Source organism: Salmo salar, chromosome 25, assembly GCF_965601325.2.
Source record: "Salmo salar chromosome 25, fSalSal1, whole genome shotgun sequence".
In the NCBI taxonomy this organism is placed as follows: Eukaryota; Metazoa; Chordata; class Actinopteri; order Salmoniformes; family Salmonidae; genus Salmo; species Salmo salar.
In genome coordinates, this window is record NC_138315.1 from 32,152,136 (window position 1) to 32,177,271 (window position 25,136).

The following is a 25,136-nucleotide window of genomic DNA, read 5'->3' on the forward strand; positions in this document are numbered from 1 at the left end:
TGCTAGAGCAGGGTCAACTTCTAGTGTTCTTCACACTGCCCTTTCATATTCTCCATCTACTTGATGTTTCAGACTCTCAGAGAATCACGCGTGTGTGCGCATGAAACCAAGGCTTTTACGGTTACAGAAGTCAACAAATGAGAGCGCCTGGGGAATGGGAGTGGAGCTAGGCACTGCAGGGCCGGGATTAACCTCTACATCACCAGAGGAACAGAGGAGGGGTAGGATAAGGGTACGGCTAACGGCTATAAGAACTGGTCGTATAGTACATTCGGAATAGAGAGTAAAAGGAACAGGTTTCTGGGCGCGGTAGAATAGATTCAAGGTATAATGTACAGACAAAAGGTATGGTAGGATGTGAATACAGTGGAGGTAAACCTAGGCATTGAGTGACAATGAGAGAGGTATTGTCTCTAGAGACACCATTTAAACCAGGTGAGGTCACCGCAAATGGGTTAGCTAAGGCATATTGAGCAGGGCTGGAGGCTCTACAGTGAAATAAGAAAATAATCCCTGACCAAAACAGCAACGGAAAAGGCATATTGACATTAGGGAGAGGCATGCGTAGCCGAGTGATCATAGGGTCCAGTGAGTAGCTAGGCGAGCTGGAGGCACGGCGATTCAGACAGCTAGCGGGCCGGGGCTAGCAGAAGGGCCTTAGAGGGACGGAGGCAGTCTGTCGTAGCCCCCTCGTGCGGTTACGTCGGCAGACCAGTCGTGATGGATCAGCAGGGCTCTGTGTCGTAAAAGGGTCCAGGCCAATTGGCTGATGGACCCCTTCAGCTAACAGTCCGATATGCTCTAGCCAGCTAGCGGGCCGCGGCTAGCAGATGGGCATTCAGGGGACGTTGCGACGGAGGAGCCTGTTGAAAAACACCCTCGGGCGGATTACGTCGTGATGAATCGGCGGGGCTCCGTATCGGCAGTAAAAGGGCTGCAGGCCAATTGACAAAATAGGTATTGTAGCCCAAGGAGTGGCTGACAGACCTCTTCAGCTAGGCAGGAGATGGGCCTAGCATAGGCTAGCTCTAGGCTAATTGGTGCTTGCTTCGGGACAGAGACGTTAGCCAGGAGTAAACACTCAGATAGCTAGCTGCGATGATCCAGTTGAAAAGGTTCAGAGCTTGCGGTAGGAATCCGGAGATATGAAGAAGAAGAAGTCCGATATGCTCTGGGTTGAATCGCGCTGTGCAGACTGGCAGGAGTTGTCCGGGCTAAAGGCTAGCTGATGACTGCTAGCAGTGGCTAGCAGACTACTAGCCAGTAGCTAGTTAGCTGGCTAGCTTCTGTTGGGGGTTCCGGTTCTAAAGTAAAGAAAATAGCAGATCCATACCACATTGGGTGAGGCGGGTTGCAGGAGAGTATGTTAAAGTTAATAAAAAAAATAAAAAAAATCTATGCAAAGAAAAATATATAAAAAGATATACACGGAACACGACTAGACGAAGACGCCTGACTGCTACACCACCTTGGATTGGTGGTGAAATTATATGGTAAAAGGGTACTGAGACATGTGATGGTAGCCACAGCTCCTCCTCCTTTTATCAGCTGTTCAGGGTCTGGCAGATCAACCTCTTTGAACCCTAATATCACAGTCTGGTCATAAGCTCTGCCCTTCAACCAACCATGTGACCACCGTACATTGTTAATTTGTCACAATTACACACGACAAAGAGGACAGGATATAAATATTTATTCTTTGGAGACGTTCTCTCTTTGTGTAAGTCAAAAGGAGGAACTTACCTTCAGGTGCGTTGAGGTGCATGGTTTCCATGGGACCAATAAAAGCATAACGCATTCCCAGCCCCTCTGACATCACCAGGTCAATGTCCTTGACTGAAATGACACCGTCCTGAAACGGGAGGAAGCAATGAACTCAGATTCAACAAAAGACAAGACCACCACCCCCCCCCCCCCCCCCCCCCCACCACTGTAGTGCTCTACCTGCCCACGAACGAACGGTCTCTGTCTGTCTGTCTGTCTGTCGGAGCAGTAGACTAGAAGACCCTTGTTATTTCATCCCACCAGAGCAGAGCAGCATTAAGGCTACTCCCACCAGATTGGGTTTCCCCAATCATCCCATTCTGTGTCCCAGGATAATGGGAGGGTACAGAGGAGGCTGTGAGGGCAGCGCCAGGCCTGGGACAGGCCCTGCTGTTCTCCACTCAGATTACTGCTCAACAGATACCTGTTGGCTAACCAGGGGGAAATCAAAGCATGCACACAGATCAAGAGAGTAGAGGGGAACAGGGACAGGGTCGCCTTTGTTCGCTTCCTGCGGGCCAACAACGGGCCCGTTATCTTGGCATCGCGAGGCAGCGTCCAGGCGGGGGGGCAGCTGTGAAAAGGGGCCTTTCCTCTGCTGTAATGTCCGGGAGCTACCGGCTGCGTTCTCAGCCACTCCGCTTTCCCACGCTGGCTTGGACTCAAAGGCCAAGTTCCGTGTGTCTGTCTATGTAATATTAATATCAGTGACACTTCACTTGAACTCTCCATTATTAAGCCTACATAAAAGACCATAACACTCAGCGTTCTGACATTTTTTACAGCAATGACCAGGTAGGCCTATGTACTTACAAGATAAAATTATAACATATTAAGAATTTTAGTTTGGGGAGGGCACCACTAGATACCAGGTAGTTACCACCTACAGTGGGGGACAAAAGTATTTGATCCCCTGCTGATTTTGTACTTTTGCCCACTTACAAAGAAATGATCAGTCTATAATTTTAATGGTAGGTTTATTTGAACAGTGAGAGACAGAATAACAACAAAAGATCCAGAAAAACGCATGTCAAAAATTTTATAAAATGATTTGCATTTTAATGAGGGAAATAAGTATTTGACCCCTCTGCAAAACATGACTTAGTACTTGGTGGCAAAACCCTTGTTGGCAATCACAGAGGTCAGACGTTTCTTGTAGTTGGCCACCAGGTTTGCACACATCTCAGGAGGGATTTTGTCCCACTCTTCTTTGCAGATCTTCTCCAAGTCATTAAGGTTTCGAGGCTGACGTTTGGCAACTCGAACCTTCAGCTCCCTCCACAGATTTTCTATGGGGTTAAGGTCTGGAGACTGGCTAGGCCACTCCAGGACCTTAATGTGCTTCTTCTTGAGCCACTCCTTTGTTGCCTTGGCCGTGTGTTTTGGGTCATTGTCATGCTGGAATACCCATCCACGACCCATTTTCAATGAGCCTGGCTGAGGGAAGGATGTTCTCACCCAAGATTTGACGGTACATGGCCCCGTCCATCGTCCCTTTGATGCAGTGAAGTTGTCCTGTCCTCTTAGCAGAAAAACACCCCCAAAGCATAATGTTTCCACCTCCATGTTTGACGGTGGAGATGGTGTTCTTGGGGTCATAGGCAGCATTCCTCCTCCTCCAAACACGGCGAGTTGAGTTGATGCCAAAGAGCTCCATTTTGGTCTCATCTGACCACAACACTTTCACCAGTTGTCCTCTGAATCATTCAGATGTTCATTGGCAAACTTCAGACGGGCATGTATATGTATTCTTGAGCAGGGGGACCTTGCAGGCACTGCAGGATTTCAGTCGTTGTCGGCGTAGTGTGTTACCAATTGTTTTCTTGGTGACTATGGTCCCAGCTGCCTTGAGATCATTCACAAGATCCTCCCGTGTAGTTCTGGGCTGATTCCTCACCGTTCTCATGATCATTGCAACTCCACGAGGTGAGATCTTGCATGGAGCCCCAGGCCGAGGGATATTGACAGTTCTTTTGTGTTTCTTCCATTTGCGAATAATCGCACCAAATGTTGTCACCTTCTCACCAAGCTGCTTGGCGATGGTCTTGTAGCCCATTCCAGCCTTGTGTAGGTCTACAATCCTGTCCCTGACATCCTTGGAGAGCTCTTTGGTCTTGGCCATGGTGGAGAGTTTGGAATCTGATTGATGGATTGCTTCTGTGGACAGGTGTCTTTTATACAGGTAACAAACTGAGATTAGGAGCACTCCCTTGAAGAGTGTTTTTCTGGATGATTTTGTTGTTATTCTGTCTCTCACTGTTCAAATAAACCTACCATTAAAATGATAGACTGATCCTTTCTTTATCAGTGGACAAACGTATAAAATCAGCAGGGGATCAAATACTTTTCCCCCCCACTGTAAGTAGAATTATTCTATGTAGGCTATGTGACTAGTACATTTCTATAGATGCCATATCATTCCTATTAGTTACCAGGTAGCCTAAGCCCTGGTGTTAACAGTACAGTATAACAAGTTTCCAACTTCCTTTGTCTGAGTGCTTATGACGAAATGAGAGGACGAACCATGCAGTATAGACCAGATTCCCAAACTGTGACATCAGTGAGCCGCACTCAGTGAGCTTACAGTACATTGTCATGCACGAGGTGTGTGTATCTAGGTAAAGGAGGATAACATGCCAACAGCTGAGTTGATGCTGGCTTTACTCAGCGTTGCATCATGCTTTAGAACAGCCCTTTAGCTGTGGTATAAGTCTTTAAGTCTTTACTGAAGACACATCTCTTCAGTAGGTCCTATGATTAAGTGTAGTCTGGCCCAGGGGTGTGAAGGTGAACGGAAAGGCTGGAGCAACGAACCGCCCTTGCTGTCTCTGCCTGGCCGGTTTCCCCTCTTTCCACTGGGATACTCTGCCTCTACCCCTATTACAGGGGCTGAGTCACTGGCTTACTGGTGTTCTTCCATGCCGTCCCTGGGAGGGGTGCGTCACTTGAGTGGGTTGAGTCACTGACGTGGTCTTCCTGTCTGGGTTGCCCCCCCCCCCCCCCTTGGATTGTGCCGTGGCGGAGATCTTTGTGGGCTATACTCGGCCTTGTCCCGGGATGGTATGTTGGTGGTTGGAGATATCCCTCCAGTGGTGTGGGGGCTATGCTTTGGCAAAGTGGGTGGGGTTATATCCTTCCTGTTTGGCCCTGTCCGGGGGTTTCATCGGATGGGGCCACAGTGTCTCCTGACCCCTCCTGTCTCAGCCTCCAGTATTTATGCTGCAGTAGTTTATGTGTCAGGGGGCTAGGGTCAGTCTGTCACATCTGGAGTATTTCTCTTGTCTTTTCCGGTGTCCTGTGTGAATTTAAATATGCTCTCTAATTCTCTCTCTCTCGGAGGACCTGAGCCCTAGGACCATGCCTCAGGACTACCTGGCTTGATGACTCCTTGCTGTCCCCAGTTCACCTGGCCGTGCTGCTGCTCCAGTTCCAACTGTACTGCCTGCGTCAATGGAACACTGACCTGTTCACCGGACGTGCTACCTGTCCCAGACCTGCTGGAACCCTGACCTGTTCACCGGACGTGCTACCTGTCCCAGACCTGCTGTTTTCAACTCTCTAGAGACAGCAGGAGCGGTAGAGATACTCTCAAAGATCGGCTATGAAAAAGCCAACTGACACTTACTCTTGTGTTACTGACTTGTTGCACCCTCGACAACTACTATGATTATTATTATTTGACCATGCTGGTCATTTATGAACATTTGAACATCTAGGCCATGTGCTGTTATAATCTCCACCCGGAACAGCCAGAAGAGGACTGGCCACCCTTCATAGCCTGGTTCCTCTCTAGGTTTCTTCGTAGGTTTTGGCCTTTCTAGGGAGTTTTTCCTAGCCACCGTGCTTCTACACCTGCATTGCTTGCTGTTTGGGGTTTTAGGCTGGGTTTCTGTACAGCATTTTGAGATATCAGCTGATGCATTTTCAGTAACAGACTCCATTGGATTTCCATTAGAGCGTGACCACACCGCTTTGTTGAATGGACTGACTGAGCTCACGAGAGCTGTGACTTTTCACTCTGAAGGCTCACTTCACCTATCTGGGTAACTCTTTAAAGAAACTTCAGCGTTACACGCTAATGCACATCCACACTGAATGGAGTAGGTCGGCCTGTTCCGACTGCCTGTGTGCATTCAACTGGGATGTAAACCATGTTGTTGTATGCTTCAGGTCAAGGAAGACCATGGAAGTAGAAGAATTCTCTTCTTGGGTAGGGGTCCATTGACTCTTAACGGTCATGAAGATCAATGCTAATTGGAGTCGCCAAATGAGTGACAGTGACCTGACAAAGCGACTTCAGCACTCCTTACCATGTGATTCCGATCTTTGCTTTTTGTAACATACATCTACAATGATTTGTGCTTTCACTTCCTTTAAGAATGTTGAAATGATATTATTGGGAAACTTTTGCTCTCTTTCTGCTGATATGGATGACCAGGATAGGGAAGTGACACTGTCACCTCATGGAAAATCTTACAATTCACTGTTCACATCATATAGTCTAGGGTTCACATCAATAAATACTTCACTTCACAAAGACGCTACTGTAATAACCACGATGAGATTACAGGAGGCCAACAGGAATGGAGATCGTTTGTTGAACCAGGTGATGGCTGAAGCCTGCAGACATCGCTGCAAAGGCTTCATCTTCAATCTGTGCAATTCTCGACTCAACCACAGCCTTACCAAAACTAGGCACCCGTCACATCCTCATACACACATAACCACTGTGCTCTCTCGTTTTCTTATCATCTGCCCAGGCCAGCCAGTGGAAAAACACTCATGGTGTCGGTGCCTGTGTTGACAGAGTAGAGATTAAGGCAAGCAGGGTGACTGACTGACTGACTGGTCACCTTGAGATGGTCTGTAGTTCTGTCCCTTCAAAGACCAGGCTTTTCACAAGGACACATCATCTTCCCCTTCCTGCCCCCACACCCACCTATTAGACAGTTTCCACAGCTTTCTCACTCGACTCACTCTACCCACACAGTCCATTTGAGTGAAAGTGAGAGGAGGTTGGTAGGCTATTGCATACCAAGACATAAACATAATCCATGGACGCCTCGTTAACTGTATTGAGTGTGAAGGTTACATACAAACACCTGTGGTTTTTGTAAACATGTATATTTTGGCTGATTCCTAGCCTGCTGTTGTGGCAAAAGCAGCTCCTGCTGTAAGTGCTTCTCTTGTCCTGGCTAGCTACTGTTTTTTTGACATGATAGCAGTACCCTAGCCGTGAGGGCTGGATGGGTCTGGGAGACCAGTTCAGACCGGTCCGGGAGCATCTGATACAGGTGTACTGTAACTGTACTGCAGAGACAAAGTGCACTGTGTCAGGCAGCTGAATGTGGGGAGTCTATTGTAAATCTACCCCCCCAAAAAGTGCTCCATTATAGTTGTGTGCTGACAAAGACAGAAGGACTGTGGTTGATCTTCTGTCTGAGATAATGGAGCTCACTGATTGACGTAAGCCCTAGATTGCTGCCATTAGCCCTTTCCTCTGTCAACACTGAGATGAGTGATGGGATTTCTTACACATTATCCTCCCTGCTGCCATGTGGCTGAGACAATTCATGTCTGAAGGGGTGAACATTGCGGCAGGGCAGAATACAGTGGTGTACCATTCAAAGCATTAGCCTCAGTATCAGGGTGGTACAGTGATATGACCTGTTCAATAGTCTATCGGGGTGGGATTGTAGATAGAAAATCAAAGGGACATTGTTGGCTCTCCATACTGCTCGCTGTTAAACCAGAGTGATTAAGTGATTGTGATTCATCTTATTCCTGGACTAAAAAGCACTTTCAATAGATATTCTCCATTGAGCTTGTTTTTAGTCCAGGACTAGGCTTAATCTCAGATCTGAAAACCAGCCCTAAGAGTTCAGCTCTTTAAACAAGCACTAGGAAATAAAACACATCGGGACGAATCTCGACTTGAGATGCGCGCATGTAACTCAAACACATCTCCCAATGAAATCAATCAATCAATCAATCAATCAAGTTGAGTGCCTGTGTCTCCAGGAAGGATTCATCCCCTCACATCCTCAATCCGTGTGGTGGTATATAGAGCTGGAGGTTCATTTACCCCCATTATATCACAGTTACATTTTTAGATAGAGAGCATGGAGACCTGAAGGCAGCTGACAGACACTTCCCCCTCCACTCCTATTTAAACACGACCATCAGCAGAACTACCGGTATTAAGGATCCAAAGTTCAAAGCTGCAAGGTCTGATGGACTCTTGTCTACAAGGACTGCCAGTGTCAACATCAGCCAAATCCACCTCCACTCATGATACATAATCCCTTGGTTCCAAACTATTTAAGAGACCAATACAGTGATAAGAGAGAAGGGTATGTTGCACAGTATTCAGTCTCCCACCTTGACCAGCCTCCAGGACTCGGCGATGATGGCGTACTGCACACGGTTCAGGGCGAAGCCGTCAATCTCTTTCTTCAGCCTGACGGGAGCCTGGCCCACGGCAGTCATCAGGGCGTGGGTGGTATCCACCACCTCCACCAACGTCTCTGGGTGTGGCACCAGCTCCACCAGACGTACGTAGTAGGGCGGGTTCACCTGTAGGGGGTGAAACTCATCAGCTCAAAACAACTACAGAGAGAACATCTCCATATCAATAGACCATCTCTTCATTTCCTCTATTCCAGGGATCATCAACTAGATTCAGCTGTGGGCCAAAACATCATTATTACAAATAATTTGTAGACTGCAAATTGACTGCAAGATGTCCAAACAGATTTGACTAAAACATAATAATTTCAAACCTTGCTTACATTTGTATATGATCACGTGTCTCTTTATTATGCGTGGGAATACTTGGGAGCAGATTTTCTGGCATTTTTTGTTTTTGCGCAGAAAACCTGGGGGGGGGGGGGGGGAAATCCACCCGCCATGCCAAATTCGGCCCGCGGGCCACCAGTTGGGGATCCCTGCTATTTTCTTTATTTGATATGATTAAAAATGTATAAAAAAATACAGTGGACTAGTACAGCTCCCTCACATCAGTGCAGATGAGGGAGAGGAGACAGGAAGCTAATGTGTTGTCCTTTCTCTGTGTTGGACCGCATTACTCTGTAAGCCATTATACACACAGGGGCTATCGATGAGCAGGGATTATCACACACATTCTCCTCTGTGAAGGCCTCTCTGATAGGAGTGGCACTGAGGTAAAACCATTGGGGGATTAGGCTAAACATTCACCATACACATGCACGTACGCGCACTTTCCCAGGTAAAGGTGAACTCGTCTCTCTCCGGCCATAGAAGGACTGCACGTGTTTGTGTTTCAGCGTCAAGGTGATAAGGGTCCGTGGTTAGCTAGCTGTTAGGAGACTGGGGGAAGACAAGGACTGAAGTGCAATAAAATGTAGTGTTGCAACAGAAGGGTTAGAATGTGAAGGTTACAAATGCCACAACTGGAATGGATGGGTCATTCCCTTGTGCAAACATAAAAACTTCTTCCTCGGACAGGGAGAACGAGAGCTTGTGCAAATCTGAAATTGCATCCTGTTCCCTATGCTGTGCAGGGTTTGGCCAAAAGTAGTGCTCTGTATAGGGTGCCATATTGGACACAGCCTTGGTGTTTGTGGTAGCGCTGTACTGACCGGGTGAGATATGATGCAGCGCTTCCGATTCTGGACCTGGGAGAAGATGTTGCTAGGCAACAGGCAGGAGGTGGAGCTACTGAGGATCACCCCCTCTCCCACATGACTCTCCACCGCCTGGAAGACACTCCGCTTGGCCTCGATCTCCTCAAACACACACTCCTGTACACAGACACACACGCTTGTTTAGCAGAGAAAATGTGACAGGAAAGTTAATACATTTAACAGATTTAAGGTCATCGCAGTGGGAACAGGGACATTCAGTGCAAAATTATGAACAAATATTAGGACATACAGAAATACAATGTAAAGACTGATGAGAACAAACATGGTGTACTTTCAAATGAAACATTTTCTGCTGGGAGAATTGCATTGTTCTATTTCACATCATTTGCATTGTTCTATTTCACACCATTTTTATTTGGGTAAATTAAAAGGGGAAAACAACTACTTTCCCAGCTATATGGCTGTCGTTAACCACAATATGGCACATGATATGAGCTGTAATGTCTTGAACACATAGTTATAAGACATGTCATGACATCTTCCTATAAGACTACCTATTTCTTAAGACTGAAAGGGAATATTGTTTTCCCTTGAAAACATTCAAACATGGGGTCGTGCCTTTAAATTACATTTCCTCTTTATTTTAACAGTAAGGGGAAATGTCACAACTCCAATGATGGAAGGAATGGTGGTTTAGGAAATACTACTCATCGGTACTTCTCATGGTCCCCGGTCACGAGAAGGTCGTGTATTGCTGACATAAGTGTTTCAATACAAACATGATAACCATAGAAACCCCACTGAAACAAACATATTTGACATGATAATATCATTGCTTCTTAGAAATTAATACAGAACACTGCTTTTGCTTTATCCTGTTTAATTCATCACTCACCAATATGCACAGACAAGTGTATTGAAGGTCATGATGCTCCCTCCCCACGATGCTCTTTCACCTAACTAAACTAACCAGGTTAGATTAACTACACAATGGCTGCAGGTAATGTTCCCTCTAAACTCCCCCAGGACTGCCATGCAGAATAAATATCAGCCCGCGCAGAGAATCACGAGATTTAACTTTCTAGAGTTTTCCCCCTTTGTTTACACTATCAACGTTTCCCTTTATTGTGGGAACTGTGATCGAATCAACACAATATTACCCACTTTCAATGCAACATACCGAAAGAAAACAAACTATTCAAGACTTAGTATGCAAAACTAATAAGCAAGAGATTTTGTTGTAGGCAGAACGCAGAGTAGGATTCTATTGCATTGACACACATGACTCAGCCCATACTCCACACAGACCGGTGTGGCATTACCAATCAGAGCTGCAGTAGGCCTATATGTAAATAGACCATTGCCATAAATGGATCTGTGCCATTCACTTTGAAATGGACTGTGTTAACAGCATGAGCAGTCGTGAGTAGATGCGCTTGTTTTGAGATCAAAGCGAGAGCTGCATGTAGCCACGTGACCACATTTGTTCATAACCTTTGCTAGTTAATGAGTTATTAGCCCAGTTATAGATCATTTGTAGTCAGCAATTGGGGAGTGCAATGCTTCCTACAAGAGCACAAAACGTATACATTTCTAGACATCTCTGAAAGCGAGTTAGGTAAAGAGCTTTTTAGTGTTGTATTTTGAATAAGCTAAGTAGTCAATAGGCAGAGGGTAGCCATTTGTCTGAGTCTCTGTAATAATGGTATGGGAATAATAATGCATTTTATTTTGTAAAGTGGTTTCTTGTATCCAATAACACAACCTTTCCTTGTCTGAAGGACAAGTTGATAAACAGGTTCATGTTAAGCCCACATGTTTTTTTTTTAAGTCTCATGGAATGTAGGCCTACATTGAACACCACACATGGCTGCTACTGTACACAATGATAGAACAGCCATTTCCATTTTAAAATGTAATAGGATATATTTTCTCCATTGTTTTTTTTTAATGGAAGGCCACTATGGTAGGCCTACATGATGATCAAATAGGCACAGTGGCCTACTTGACCACTGTCTGAAACTGTAACAGTAGAATAAATAACTTGATTCAGAATGAGGTTAGCATAAATGAAAGCGTGAAGCATGAGAGCACCAATTGTTCCGGACGACAGTGTGATCTCACTCTCCGTAGCCGATGTGAGTAAGACCTTTAAACAGGTCAACATTCACAAAGCCGTGACGGATTAACAGGACGTGTACTCTTCACTGACGTTTTCAACCTCTCCCTGACCTAGTCTGTAATACCTACATGTTTCAAGCAGACCACCATAGTCCCTGTGCCCAAGAAAGCGAATGTAACCTGCCTAAATGCATGCTTTTCCACCGATAAATCCACGATAATTGAGAATTTCAATAAGCATCTCTACAGCTGGCCTACCTGGTTACCCCAACCCTGGCCAACAGCTCCACACCCCCCCGCAGCTACTCGCCCAAGCCTCCCCAGCTTCTCCTTCACCCAAATCCAGATAGCAGATGTTCTGAAAGAGCTGCAAAACCTGGACCTGTACAAATCAGCTGGGCTAGACAATCTGGACCCTCTCTTTCTAAAATTATCCGCCGCCATTGTTGCAACCCCTATTACCAGTCTGTTCAACCTCTCTTTCGTATCATCCAAGATCCCTAAAGATTGGAAAGCTGCCACGGTCATCCCCCTCTTCAAAGGGGGTGACACTCTAGACCCAAACTGTTACAGACCTATATCCATCCTGCCCTGTCTTCAAAAGCCAAGTTAATAAACAGATCACTGACCATTTCAAATCCCACCGTACCTTCTCCGCTGTGCAATCCGTTTTCCGAGCTGGTCACGGGTGCACCTCAGCCACACTCAAGGTACTAAACGATATCGTAACCGCCATCGATAAAAGACAGTACTGTCATCGACCTGGCCAAGGCTTTCGACTCTGTCAATCACTACATTCTTGTCGGTAGACTCAACAGCCTTGGTTTCTCAAATGACTGCCTCGCCTGGTTCAACAACTACTTCTCAGACATCAGACAGAGATCAGTGTGTCAAATCGGAGGGCCTGTTGTCCAGACCTCTGGCAGTCTATGGGGGTACCACAGGGTTCAATTCTCGGGCCGACTCTTGTCTCTGTATATATCAACAATGTCGCTCTTGCTGCGGCTGATTCCCTGATCCACCTCTACGCAGACGACACCATTCTGTATACTTCTGGCCCTTCTTTGGACACTGTTAACTTCTCTAGGGTAGGGGGCAGTATTTTGACGTCCAGATGAAAGGCGTGCCCGTAGTAAACTGCCTGCTACTCAGGCTCAGAAGGTAGGATATGCATATTATTAGTAGATTTGGATAGAACACACACTGAAGTTTCTAAAACTGTTTGAATGATGTCTGTGAGTATAACAGAACTCATGCGGCAGGCAAAAACCTGAGAAAAATCCAACCAGGAAGTGTGGAAATCTGAGGTTTGTAGTTTTTCAAGTGATTGCCTATAGTGACTTAGGGTTCATTTTGCACTTCCTAAGGCTTCCACTAGATGTCAACAGTCTTTAGAATGTTGTTTCATGCTTCTACTGTGAATAGGGAGAGAATAAGAGCTCCTGGAAGTAGACGATTGAGAAAATGACATGAGCTCAGTGGTGCGTGCTCCCGTGAGAGTTAACTGTGTTCCTTTTCTTTTTTGAAGACATTGGAATTTTCCGGTTGGAATATTACTGAAGATTTATGATAAAAACACCCTAAAGATTGATGCTATACATCGTTTGACATGTTTCTACGAACGTAAATATAACTTTTTTTAACTTTTCGTCGTGACATTTTGCACGCGCTTCCTGCATTTGGAGTAGTGGACTAAACGCGCGAACAAAAAGGAGGTATTTGGACATAAATTATGGACTTTATCGAACAAAACAAACATTTATTCTGGAACTGGGATTCCTGGGAGTGCATTCCGATGAAGAGCAAAGGTAAGTGAATATTTATAATGTAATTTCTGTCATTTCTGTTGACTCCAAAATGGCAGGTATCTGTATGGCTTGTTTTGATATCTGAGCGCTGTACTCAGATTATTGCAAAATTAGCTTTCGCCGTAAAGCTTTTTTGAAATCTGACATGCGGTTGCATTAAGGAGAAGTGTATCTATAATTCTTTAAATAACTGTTGAATATTTTATCAACATTTATGATGAGTATTTCTGTAAATTGATGTGCTCATTCACCGGAAGTTTTGGGAGGCAAAACATTTCTGAACATTACACGCCAATATAAAAATTGGGTTTTTGGATATAAATATGAACTTTATCGAGCAAAACATACATGTACTGTGTAACATGAAGTCCTATGAGTGCCATCTGATGAAGATCATCAAAGGTTAGTGATTAATATTAGCAGTATTTCTGGTTTTTGTGACGCCTCTCCTTGCTTGGAAAATAGCTGTGTGATTTTTCTTGTCTAGGCGCTGTCCTAACATAATCTAATGTTATGCTTTCACCATAAAGCCTTTTTGAAATCGGACAATGTGGTTGGATTAACGAGAAGTGTATCTTTAAAATGGGATATAATAGTTGTATGTTTGAGAAATTTGAATTATGAGATTTTTGTTGTTTTGAATTTTCCGCACTGCCATTTCACTGGCTAGCGTCCCACATACCCCAGAGAGGTTAACTAACCTCCAAACGAGCTTCAATGCCATACAACACTCCTTCTGTGGCCTTCAACTGCTCTTAAACTCTAGTAAAACCAAATGCATACTTTTCAACTGTTCGCTGCCTGCACCCGCCCGCCCGACTAGCATCACTACTCTGGACGGTTCTGACTTAGAATATGTGGACAACTACAAATACCTAGGTGTCTGGTTAGACTGTAAACTCTCCTTCCAGACTCATATTAAACATCTCCAATCAAAAATTAAATCTAGAATCGGCTTCCTATTTTGCAACAAAGCCTCCTTCACCCACGCCGCCAAACACACCCTCGTAAAACTGACTATCCTACCGATCCTTGACTTCGGCGATGTCATTTACAAAATAGCTTCCAATACTCTACTCAGCAAACTGGATGCAGTCTATCACAGTGCCATCCGTTTTGTCAGCAAGGTTCCTTATACCACCCACCACTGCGACCTGTATGCTCTAGTCGGCTGGCCTTCGCTACATATTCGTCACCAGACCCACTGGCTCCAGGTCATCTATAAGTCTATGCTAGGTAAAGCTACGCCTTATCTCAGCTCACTGGTCACGATAACAACACCCACCCGTAGCACGCGCTCCAGCAGGTATCTCACTGGTCATCCCCAAAGCCAACACCTCCTTTGGCCACCTTTCCTTCCAGTTCTCTGCTGCCAATAACTGGAACGAATTGCAAAAAAAATAAAAAAAATAATAAGTTACTTTTTTTTAAACATCAGCTATCTGAGCAGCTAACCGATCGCTGCAGCTATACATAGCCCATCTGTAACTAGCCCACCCAATCTACCTACCTCATCCCCAAATTGTTTTTATTTACTTTTCTGCACACCAGTATTTCTACTTGCACATCATCATCTGCTCATCTATGACTCCAGTGTTACTTTGCTAAATTGTAATTACTTCGCTACTATGGCCTCCTCACACCATTTGCACATACTGTATATAGACTTTCTTTTTATATTGTGTTATTGACTGTACACTTCTTTATTCCATGTGTAACTCTGTGTTGTTGTTTGTGTCGCAGTGCTTTGCTTTATCTTGGCCAGGTCGCAGTTGTAAATGAGAACTTGTTTTCAATTAGCTTACCTGGTTAAATAATGGTGAAATAAAATAATATACATTTTTAAAAAAAAGATGACTAGCCTTGAAAAGCTTTGAAAGGCTGGTCATAGCTCACATCAACTCCATCATCCCAGACACCCTGGACCCACTCCAACAGATCCACAGATGACGCAATTGATATTGCACTCCACACAGTCCTCTCCCACCTGAGCAAGAAGACCACCTATGTGAGAATGCTGTTCATTGACTATAGCTCAGTATTCAACACCATTGTGCCCTTCAAGCTCATCACTAAGCTCAGTACCCTGTGACTTAACACCTCCCTCTGGAATTGGATCCTGGACTTGTGCTGAGGGTAGGCAACACCACATCCGTCACGCTGACCCTCAACACAGGGGCCTCTCAGGGGTGCGTGCTTAGTCACCTCCTGTACTCCTTGTTCACCCATGACTGCATGGCCAAGCACAACTCCAACACCATCATTAGGTTTGCTAACGACACGACAGAGGTTGGCCTGATCACCGATGACAATGAGACAGCCTGTAGGGAGGTGGTCAGTGACCTGGCAGTGTGGTACCAGGGCAACAACCACTCCCTCAACAAGACAAAGGAGCTGGTTGTAGATTACAGGACATGGAGCCGAGCACGGCCCGATCCACATCGACGGGGCTGTAGAGGAGCAGGTCGAGAGCTTCTAGTTCCACTGTGTCCTCATCTCTAAGGAATTATCATGGTCCACACTCACCAACATAGTTGTGAAGAAGGCACGACAACACCTCTTCCTCCTCAGGAGACTGAAAAGATTCGGAATGGGCCCCTCTGATCCTCAAAAAAGTTCTACAGCTGCACCTATGAGAGCATCTAGACTGGCTGCATCACGGCTTGATATGGGAACTGCTTGGCATCCGACCGTAAGGCGTTACAGAGGGTAGTGCGTACGGCCGAGTGCATCACTAGGGCCAAGCTCCCTGCCATCCTGGACCTCTATACCAGGCAGTGTCAGAGGAAAGCACTAAAAAATAGTCAGACTCAAGTCATAGTGTGTTCTGTCTGCCATCGAACGGAAAGCGGTACCGGTGTACCAAGTCTGGAATCAACAGAACCCTGAACAGCTTCTATCCCCAAGCCATAAGACTGATAAATAGTTAAGCAATAGCTACCCGGACTATCTGCATTGACCCTTTTTACACCAACTCTTTTGACTCGTCGCATAAGCTGCTGCTACTGTTTATTATCTGTTCTCTTGCCTAGTCACTTTCTCCCTACCTATATGTACATATCTACCTGAATTACTTCATACCCCTGCACATCGACTCAGTACTGGTACCCCGTGTATATAGCCAGTTATCATTACTCATTGTGTATTTATTCCTCACTGTGTATTTATTTCTTGTCTTATTATTTTTCTATTTTTTTTTCTCTCTGCATTATTGGGAAGGGCCCGTAAGTAAGCATGTCACTGTTTAACTACACCTGTTGTTTACGAAGCATGTGACAAATACATTTGATACACTAGGGAAACACTGAGTGAACTGCAGTCAGTGAGGAAACGTATCTGAACCAGGAAAAGATACTCTGAATATTTCCCAGCAGCATTTCCCCACAACTCTCTAAAACACCTTCTTTTGTTCTCTGCCACAGTATTACATGATGATTTGAATCGATACACTGTAATGATTAAACCTGTGTGATAAAATATACCCATCTCCCATGTGCCCACTGAGCAGGCCTTCCTTCCCCTCAAAGAGAGACAGTGTTGTCAATACTGGTGTGTCGGATGGAATGTGACTCCTGTCTTTGGCTAAAAGACCACACTTCCTGGCTCGCGTGGTGTGTTTGTGAGCGTGTGTAAAGCGGGACTAAGACCAGATGAGTGATGAGATGGTTAACCACACTGTAAGGAATTCAACTGTCATGTGGCTTCTCTCATTGTCTCTCCTATACCACCCTCCTCCTATACCTTTCATTACAGGAAAGCTCTGAAAGCCAACCTTTCTTGGGAGGGGATGGGAAAATCTGGTGAAGGGTTGTGCAAACTTCCTTGGTATCTTAAGAGTCGCGTGGCTATTGTTCTAGACTATTGTGATGCACCCTCAGGGCCTCTATACTTTTTTTTTAATTAAGAAAAGTTTGGGGTCACTTAGAAATGTCCTTGTTTTCCATGAAAACATACATGAAATTAGTTGCAAAATGAATAGGAAATATAGTCAAGATGTTGACAAGGTTATATATAATGATTTTAAATTGAAACAACAATTGTGTCCTTCAAACTTTGCTTTAGTCAAAGAATCCTCCATTTGCAGCAATTACAGCCTTGTAAACCTTTGGCATTGTAGTTGTCAATTTGTTGAGGTAATCTGAAGAGATTTCACCCCATGCTTCCTGAAGCACCTCCCATAAATTGGATTGGCTTGATGGGCACTTCTTACGTACCATACGGTCAAGCTTCTCCCACAACAGCTCAATAGGGTTGAGAACCGGTGACTGTGCTGGCCACTCCATTATAGACAGAATACCAGCTGACTGCTTCTTCCCTAAATAGTTATTGCGTAGTTTGGAGCTGTGCTTTGGCCCATTATCCTGTTGTAGGAGGAAATTGGCTCCAATTAAGCGCCATCCACAGGGTATGGCATGGCATTGCAAAATGGAGTGATAGCCTTCCTTCTTCAAGATCCCTTTTACCCTGTACAAATCATCCACTTTACCACCACCAAAGCACCCCCAGACCATCACAATGTCTCCACCATGATTGACAGATGGCGTCACTCCTCCAGCATCTTCTTTGTGATCCGAACACCTCAAACTTAGATTTGTCTGTTCATAACACTTTTTTCCAATCTTCATCTGTCCAGTGTCTGTGTTCTTTTGCCCATCTTAATCTTTTCTTTTTATTGGCCAGTCTGAGATATGGCTTTTTCTTTGCAACTCTGCCTAGAAGGCCAGCATCCCGGAGTCGCCTCTTCACTGTTGACGTTGAAACTGGTGTTTTGCGGGTACTATTTAATGAAGCTGCCAGTTGAGGACTTGTGAGGCTTCTGTTTCTCAAACTAGACACTATAATGTACTTGTCCTTTTGCTCAGTTGTGCACCGGGGCCTCCCACTCCTCTTTCTATTCTGGTTAGAGCCAGTTTGCACTGTTCTGTGAAGGGAGTTGTACACAGCGTGGTATGAGATCTTCAGTTTCTTGGCAATTTTTCGCATGGAATAGCCTTCATTTCTCAGAACAAGAATAGACTGATGACTTTCAGAAGAAAGGTCTTTGTTTCTGGCCATTTTGAGCCTGTAATCGAACCCACAAATGATGATGCTCCAGATACTCAACTAGTCGAAAGAAGGCCAGTTGTATTGCTTCTTTAAATCAGCACAACAGTTAAGGGTTTTGCCAATCTGCCATTTCCAGCTACAATAGTCATTTACAACATTAACAATGTCTATATTGTATTTCTGATCAATTTGATGTTATTTTAATGGACAAAATATTCACTTTCCTTCAAAAACAAGGACATATCTAAGTGACCACAACTGAGTTCCCCAAAAAAGTTATATATATATATATATATATATAACTTTTTGGGGGAACTCAGTTGGGGTCTCAACTTACTGAGAGTTAGAAAGGTAATACACAAGGTGCAATTTCAAAATGTGGTTGTGCATCAGCAGGTTTCCTCTTGTTATATGTCACTCACTGACAGTCACTCAATTAGCCCATGTAAGTTAAAATGTTTTAGATTGGTAAATTAGTTTAGTTAGTCTAGACAGCTATCTGAACTTGTAGTAGTCATGGCCAAATTACCGACTGGGCACATATTAAGATGACATAAGTCATGGCAAATTGTGTAGAATTGCAGGAAATTAGCTTTTAAAACTGCAAAAAATTATCCCCACCCAATGGCAAAATGTTTAGAATCGCAGGAATTTAGCTGTAAAACAGCAACAACAACAAAAAGTTATGTAAAGCAAACACATTTCTTTACCTTTTGTTAATAAAATATTTTTTCTGCTAACAGATCGCTCTGTATGTATTAAATTATAGTTTTAAATCCTGGCTCGGAGTTAATGTGTAGCGGCTAATTGTATAGCTAATAGGCTTTGTGTTTGTAGATCGACTGAGGTGAATGAAGCTACAGCAACAAATGTGATAATGGCTGGGGTAATTTTAGCTTGTTTTTGCTGTTCTCCAAATGGCATTTTAGAGTTTTTAAATTGTATAGAAATGCAGTAAATGAGATGTTACTTTCTTAAACCCCCCCGCCCCAAAAGAATCCCTGGCTACGGCCCGTGCACCCTAGGTAAGGGTTATTGCTATTTTTCTCATAGATGATACTCATACCAATCATCCTAACGTACCTGGACGAAGAAGGCTCCCTCTAGTGCCTGGCAGAGGTCATTGTGGCTGCTCAGTAGGGCTAGCTGCTCTGAGGCACTTTGATCCCCCCTCAGCATGCACTCTTCCTGCAGATCCTCAAGCTGTTTCCTAGGCCAGCAGAGAGAGGGAGAAGGGGTTAACAAACATACACACAAGCAAGTGTACACACAAACCCCAAAAGCTTTTTCAATAAACCATAACTACACAGAAAACTCAGTGACCTATGGAATATAAAGTGCCACCTTAGGACATAAAGAATATACTATGAGACTGAATGTTGACAGCTTGGTTTTCCAGCCAATACCAAATGCAACGGTGCATTCCCTATGCTATGGTTTCTCGGGCTTTGAATAGTGGTCAAATCACTCAATGAACAGACATCTGTTTTTCAAAGTGAATTAAATGAAAACCTTTGTATGTAAATAACATATCTTCCCGGTAGCTCTATGGTGAGGCCTGTGGTATGAGGAATTACATGTGTAGGTGTTTCAGTGGTGTGTGAAAGCTTGTTTAAAAGGTAACCAGAAAGCAAGACACAGGTAACTGCCAAAATAAAGAAAACACTTGAATAAATGAGGGATACAAAATATATTGTTAGCAGGCGCTTACACACAGGCGTGGTTTCTGAGTTAATTAAGCAATTAACATCCCATCATGCATAGGGTCATGTATAAAAATGGCCAGTTGCCCATTATTTTGGCTACCATGGCTAGAAGAAGAGATCTCAGTAGCTAGGTATCCATCCGGTTGGCGAAAGATTTATATGTCAACTGCAGGACCACACATGTCATTGCATGACTCCCTGTTTACTTCGATATGATGGTTATTATATTAATATTTGCGCATAAAAGCGCTTCCACCAACATTTGTCGCATAATACATTTTACTGAGACAAAAAGATCCCACCTTGTCTAGCATATTTTGTTTTGTCGACATTTGGAAAGTTTACCAACAAATGTTCTGTTTTAACTAGACCTGTCATTACATTTTTTTATCCGACATGTACTTTACTTGCATAAAGAGATTGGATGGAAATCTGGTTAGTGACTTTGAAATAGGGGTCTCAAAGGAGCATATGGGGTTTAAAGGGTGTGTGTGACTGTGCGTCTCAGTCATCAGGTCTTAACCCAATTGAAGACTTATGGGAGATTCTGGAGCATTGCCTGAGACCATCAACAAAACACCAAATCATGGAATTTCTTGAGGAAGAATGGTGTTGCATCCCTCCAATAGAGTTCCAGACACTTGTAGAATCTATGCCAAGGCACATTGAAGCTGTTCTGGTGGCTTGTGGTGGCCCAAAGCCTTATTAAGACATTTAAAGTAGAATTGATAGCGTTTTAACTACTTTTCAGGTATGAAACAAACAGACAATCAAAAATATCAAATTCCCACTTTATGCTACAAAAATAACTTTAAAAGAGGTTTTAAAAATAGGTTATATTTGACTCAACATTCCATGACATACAGTAAGGCATTGTTGGCAGAATAGATGGATGCAGTTCAATGCATGATTAATATAATTCACCAATACACTAATTGGTAGGCCAAAACTATTTTGCTATCAGGTTGTAAATCACAGCTGGCCTGGTACATTGTTTGCTGCCTCCATTTGAGATGACCTGTTTCAATATTTGGGACAACAACTGACAAATGAAACTAAGGCTGGGAATGTCAATACAATCAAACTAGCAAGGGCAATGATCACAAGTCACGTGGCTAATAAGCTAGCGTATCTATTTATGTAGCAAGCTCAAAACATTGGGCCTAGCGTTAACTAGATAGCTGCTAGGAGGATGTCATGTCATTGGAGGAGTGACTGACTTTTTTCCCCCTCATATCATTTTTCGGTGGCTACACAGATAGAACAATGAGAGATATTTCACCAGGTGTATAAATGTGAAGCATCCAATTGGCGTTTCCACTCACTACCAAATATGGTAGTGAGAGAAAGCCCAGTGGCCGGCAGTGGGAGAAGATGGAACGAGATGGATTTTGGCCGAAATTCTGCACATTGTCTCATTGATGAAACAATTGATCTCAATTCAGTTTTCTGTAACCAAAACTAGAATCTGTTATGAACAAAGTCGACAAAGTTTTGTAGACTTTACCCTTTGCCAAAGTGTAAATTAAATTGCGTTGTTTAGAAGGAGTGCAAAGGTGAACTGAGTTATTGCACATGTACAATTCACAGAGTAGGCGTTCCCTAACGGAAATATGCAAATGTTTGCTAGAAATAGGATCTTGCTAGCTTGAGCTTGGCTCTGCCCACTTCCTTGCTAGTTCTGCCCACTATGACAAATTGTTCCCATTGGAAACGACAGGCTGTGGTCTGTCTTGGGTTAGTTATAAAAATCTTTGCCACACAGCTAGAGATGTAGGTGCCATTTGGTTAGCTAGCAAGAAATGTGAATTGCTTTGTTAGCTATCTCCAGATAACATGTAAACAGCCTAACCAGCTCTGCTAGGCCGAGTAAAATGGTCAGAGTGAGGTGTTCTCTCATTTGTGTCTGGAAGTAGCTAGCTAACAAGCTAGCCAATTTTAGCTAGTTAGCTTGGGTGCTTGGTTGGGACAAGCATGCATTGGCAGGTAAGCTGTAGAAGGACGAGTAGGCTACTATTCCCCATCGTTTATAAGTGCAATTTTGACGGCCAAGTAGAATTTTTTTTTTTTTAGGGTTTATCTAATGTTCCCTCGTTAGATTTGAGCTAATATCGCTCTAGTTAGCATTAGTTGTTGATCTTGTTGTTTATGTGCATAACTGAGGGAGAGAGAGCCTACCTGTTCATGGTTGTTTGATCAATAGGACTGTAAAGTTCCCAAATGTAAGAGGACTCCCGTGGTATTTACATATTCGCAGAAATCCATTCAGGTGTATTTTGTGACTTTTGGCGAATGCATTCTAATGATCTAAAGTCGCACTGTTGTTACTGCCTGTAAACACTCAGTCCAGTTCAAAGTGAATGATGGCTGCCCAATACGCAAATAAGTAGGATTTGAGTCACTTCAAACTGTAGATGTGAACAAGGCTTTAATACTGGCGCTTCCTTTATTTTGTCAGTTACCTGTAAAAAAAAATAAAAGATCAAGAATGCCCCCTACAGTCCAATAAGGTTAATTTATTTTAACCAATGTGCAGTTGAGCAAATCTCATTATATGTTTCAAAACAGCATGGTATATAGAGCAAGGTTTCCAAACACTCTCCTCTGGGACCACCAGATGTTTGACATATTTCACATATTTTTTGGGAAGTACGAGCATAGAGACTTGAAGCAAACAAGACATACAATGGCTCAGTTAGGCTATACAGTAGCAAACAGCTATTTATTCGACTTGCAGGTTGTTTGGGATATTTTTAGAGGCCAATCTCAAAGCGTCTGTATGATCCTGGATGTGGAAACCCTTCTAAATGAATCATAACAGAAGATATCTGGACTAGGCTAGTAGTCCTCTCCCTATAAAATGGGGTGTTAACTCCAATGTCATGGCTAAATTCCCAACCTGGCCCCATTCCATCATGGCCACTTAATCATGCCCCTCATTCCTAATTGGCATATATCACTCCTCACCTCTACACCTAATAGCTGATGTGCGGTGCGCGTTCTGGCACAAAAATGGCCGCTGCATTGGTGGTGGATGAAGTGCGTTTCCCCCTTACTATGTAAAGCGCTTTGAGTACCTCAGTTGGTAGAAATAATATTATCCAATCCACGATTCATTATTATTACAAATGTCACTAAGAACATTTTCCCATCTTCCAGAGCCTTGAGCTCAAAATACACTGGGTTAAAGTTAAATTCTTTACATATAATAGAAACACCACAGGGGAGAGGACCATGTTCACCTAAAGCGATGTGTCACCTAATGTTCAACTAATCATAATTTGTCCATGTTTTCAACAAAGTACACTCTATGGTTGTTGATGGGTTTGTAAAGTTAAAAGGATTCACATTGTACAAAAGAAGACTGAGGGGTATTTTGGTCATGCATATTATGTATGAGTCGATGCGGTTATGAGATATTCTGGTAATGTTTTGCCTTGTTTTCCAGGACTCACCTGACCTCCTGGATAGCCCTGGCAGCCTGGCCTGGCTGGTTGTCATAGATCTTCACTCTGTAGCCCCCACTTATAAACACCATGGCCCAGGAGCGCCCAATCAGCCCACTGAAACACACACAGAACAACAGAGCCAACATTTATCTATCAATCAATCTTTACTGTCCCCAGAGGGAAATGTGGATTGCCCCAGAATGGCTACATGCTTTTGATGAGAAATGAAATCCCTAACCACCAAATAGTCCAGTATGGCTCAGTTGTTAGAGCATGGTGCTTGCAACACCAGGGTGGTGGGTTTGATTCCCTCTGGGGCCACCCATTGGGAAATGTATGCATGCACTATGTAAATTGCTTTGGATAAAAGCACCTACTAAATTGCAAATGTATGACTCAGTTATTATAACATGATATATATTAGTATATATAGCATATAATAGGAGTAATCCTCGAGTTGGGGGTCAGTCCAAAGATGAACACATGTTAATTTAATCATAAACCATAATGAAGTTAAAATGTAAGTGTTGTATGACAAGACTTTTCTGGCTCAAATTCCACAAAAAAGGGTGGCAAGGTTCAACAGTGACAGAGCAGACATTTTCTGTGCCCTCAACATCCTTCAGGATTGTCCAGAAATGGTGTCTAGAGGAGGCAGGAATAAGAAAGCAAAGGCAAATAAAAGTGATGCCTGTTCTTGAAAGAACCCGTCGCCATCATTAAAATAGCCATATGATGACCATATACGTTTGGGAAAACTATTGTACTAAATCCTACATTTTCATCTAGACAAAAAATACATATTAATTCAGATAACATCACATGACATGGCTATAGCTACTAGCACAACCTCCTGACCTGATATGACAAATTCAGAGTTACGTTATAGGTTAGAAAACACAGCGGCTATTCTCTCTTGTCTTGACACATGCACAACAAATATGAATACAATATATGTAACACCAAATATTCAGTGTCATGAAAATGAACTAATTTCTTTACTAAGATAAGTTTAGTTAATGATCAGTTGACCCTACTCAGCTCGAAGTTCACATGCATAAGCACACAACGTTAGCTAGCTAGCTAACGTTAGTTGTTGGAGCAAGATTTTTTTAGACAAGATAAAGCTCGTGAAATGTTAGGCTTCTACTCACCTGCCAATAACGGTAATGGTCTTCCCTTCAGAGGAACTCATTTTGCACTTTTGATTAGCAGTAAGTTATTGCAACATTAAAACCTGTCACTGTCTTCCAAGAATACTCTGCATGCAAATCCTGCAACGCCCCTGCTAGTCACTTGATTGTACGGTGCCCTAAAATGTTCAAAATAAAGACGAGCGAAGAAAATTCATCATATGGAAATGTGCATTCACCGATTTGCATTATTTTATTAATCATGTGGTAATGGTCTTGGTTAGCTATAACATTACTTTTTACATTCTAAGCTGATAACATTAGATTTTTTGTTGTTGTATGAAACGGGTGTCGCAGCTTCCTCACGTACTGTATCCTAGCAACGGAATTGGGCGCCCTTATCCAATTGTATTGCGCAAAACCAAACCCTTCTATGATTGACGTACAGTTAAACCAATCGAGGCTTCAAAACCAATTCAAT

At 43.5% G+C, this 25,136-nt stretch overlaps 1 protein-coding gene across 2 annotated transcripts in view; it reads right to left on the reverse strand.

Annotated features, from left to right (window-relative positions):
- Nucleotides 1-24,833, reverse strand: part of cryl1 (crystallin, lambda 1) — a 33,700-nt gene extending 8,867 nt beyond the window's left edge. The window contains exons 1-6 of one of the 2 annotated variants that reach the window (XM_014173969.3): nucleotides 24,677-24,833; nucleotides 23,529-23,636; nucleotides 19,451-19,577; nucleotides 9,387-9,548; nucleotides 8,146-8,340; nucleotides 1,744-1,852 (exon numbers count right to left, since the gene is read on the reverse strand). In XM_014173969.3, coding sequence (XP_014029444.1) covers nucleotides 1,744-1,852; nucleotides 8,146-8,340; nucleotides 9,387-9,548; nucleotides 19,451-19,577; nucleotides 23,529-23,636; nucleotides 24,677-24,717 — 742 coding nt within the window. In that variant the 5' untranslated portion in view covers nucleotides 24,718-24,833. 2 annotated transcript variants of the gene reach the window in all.
- Nucleotides 24,834-25,136: the final 303 nt, after the last annotated feature.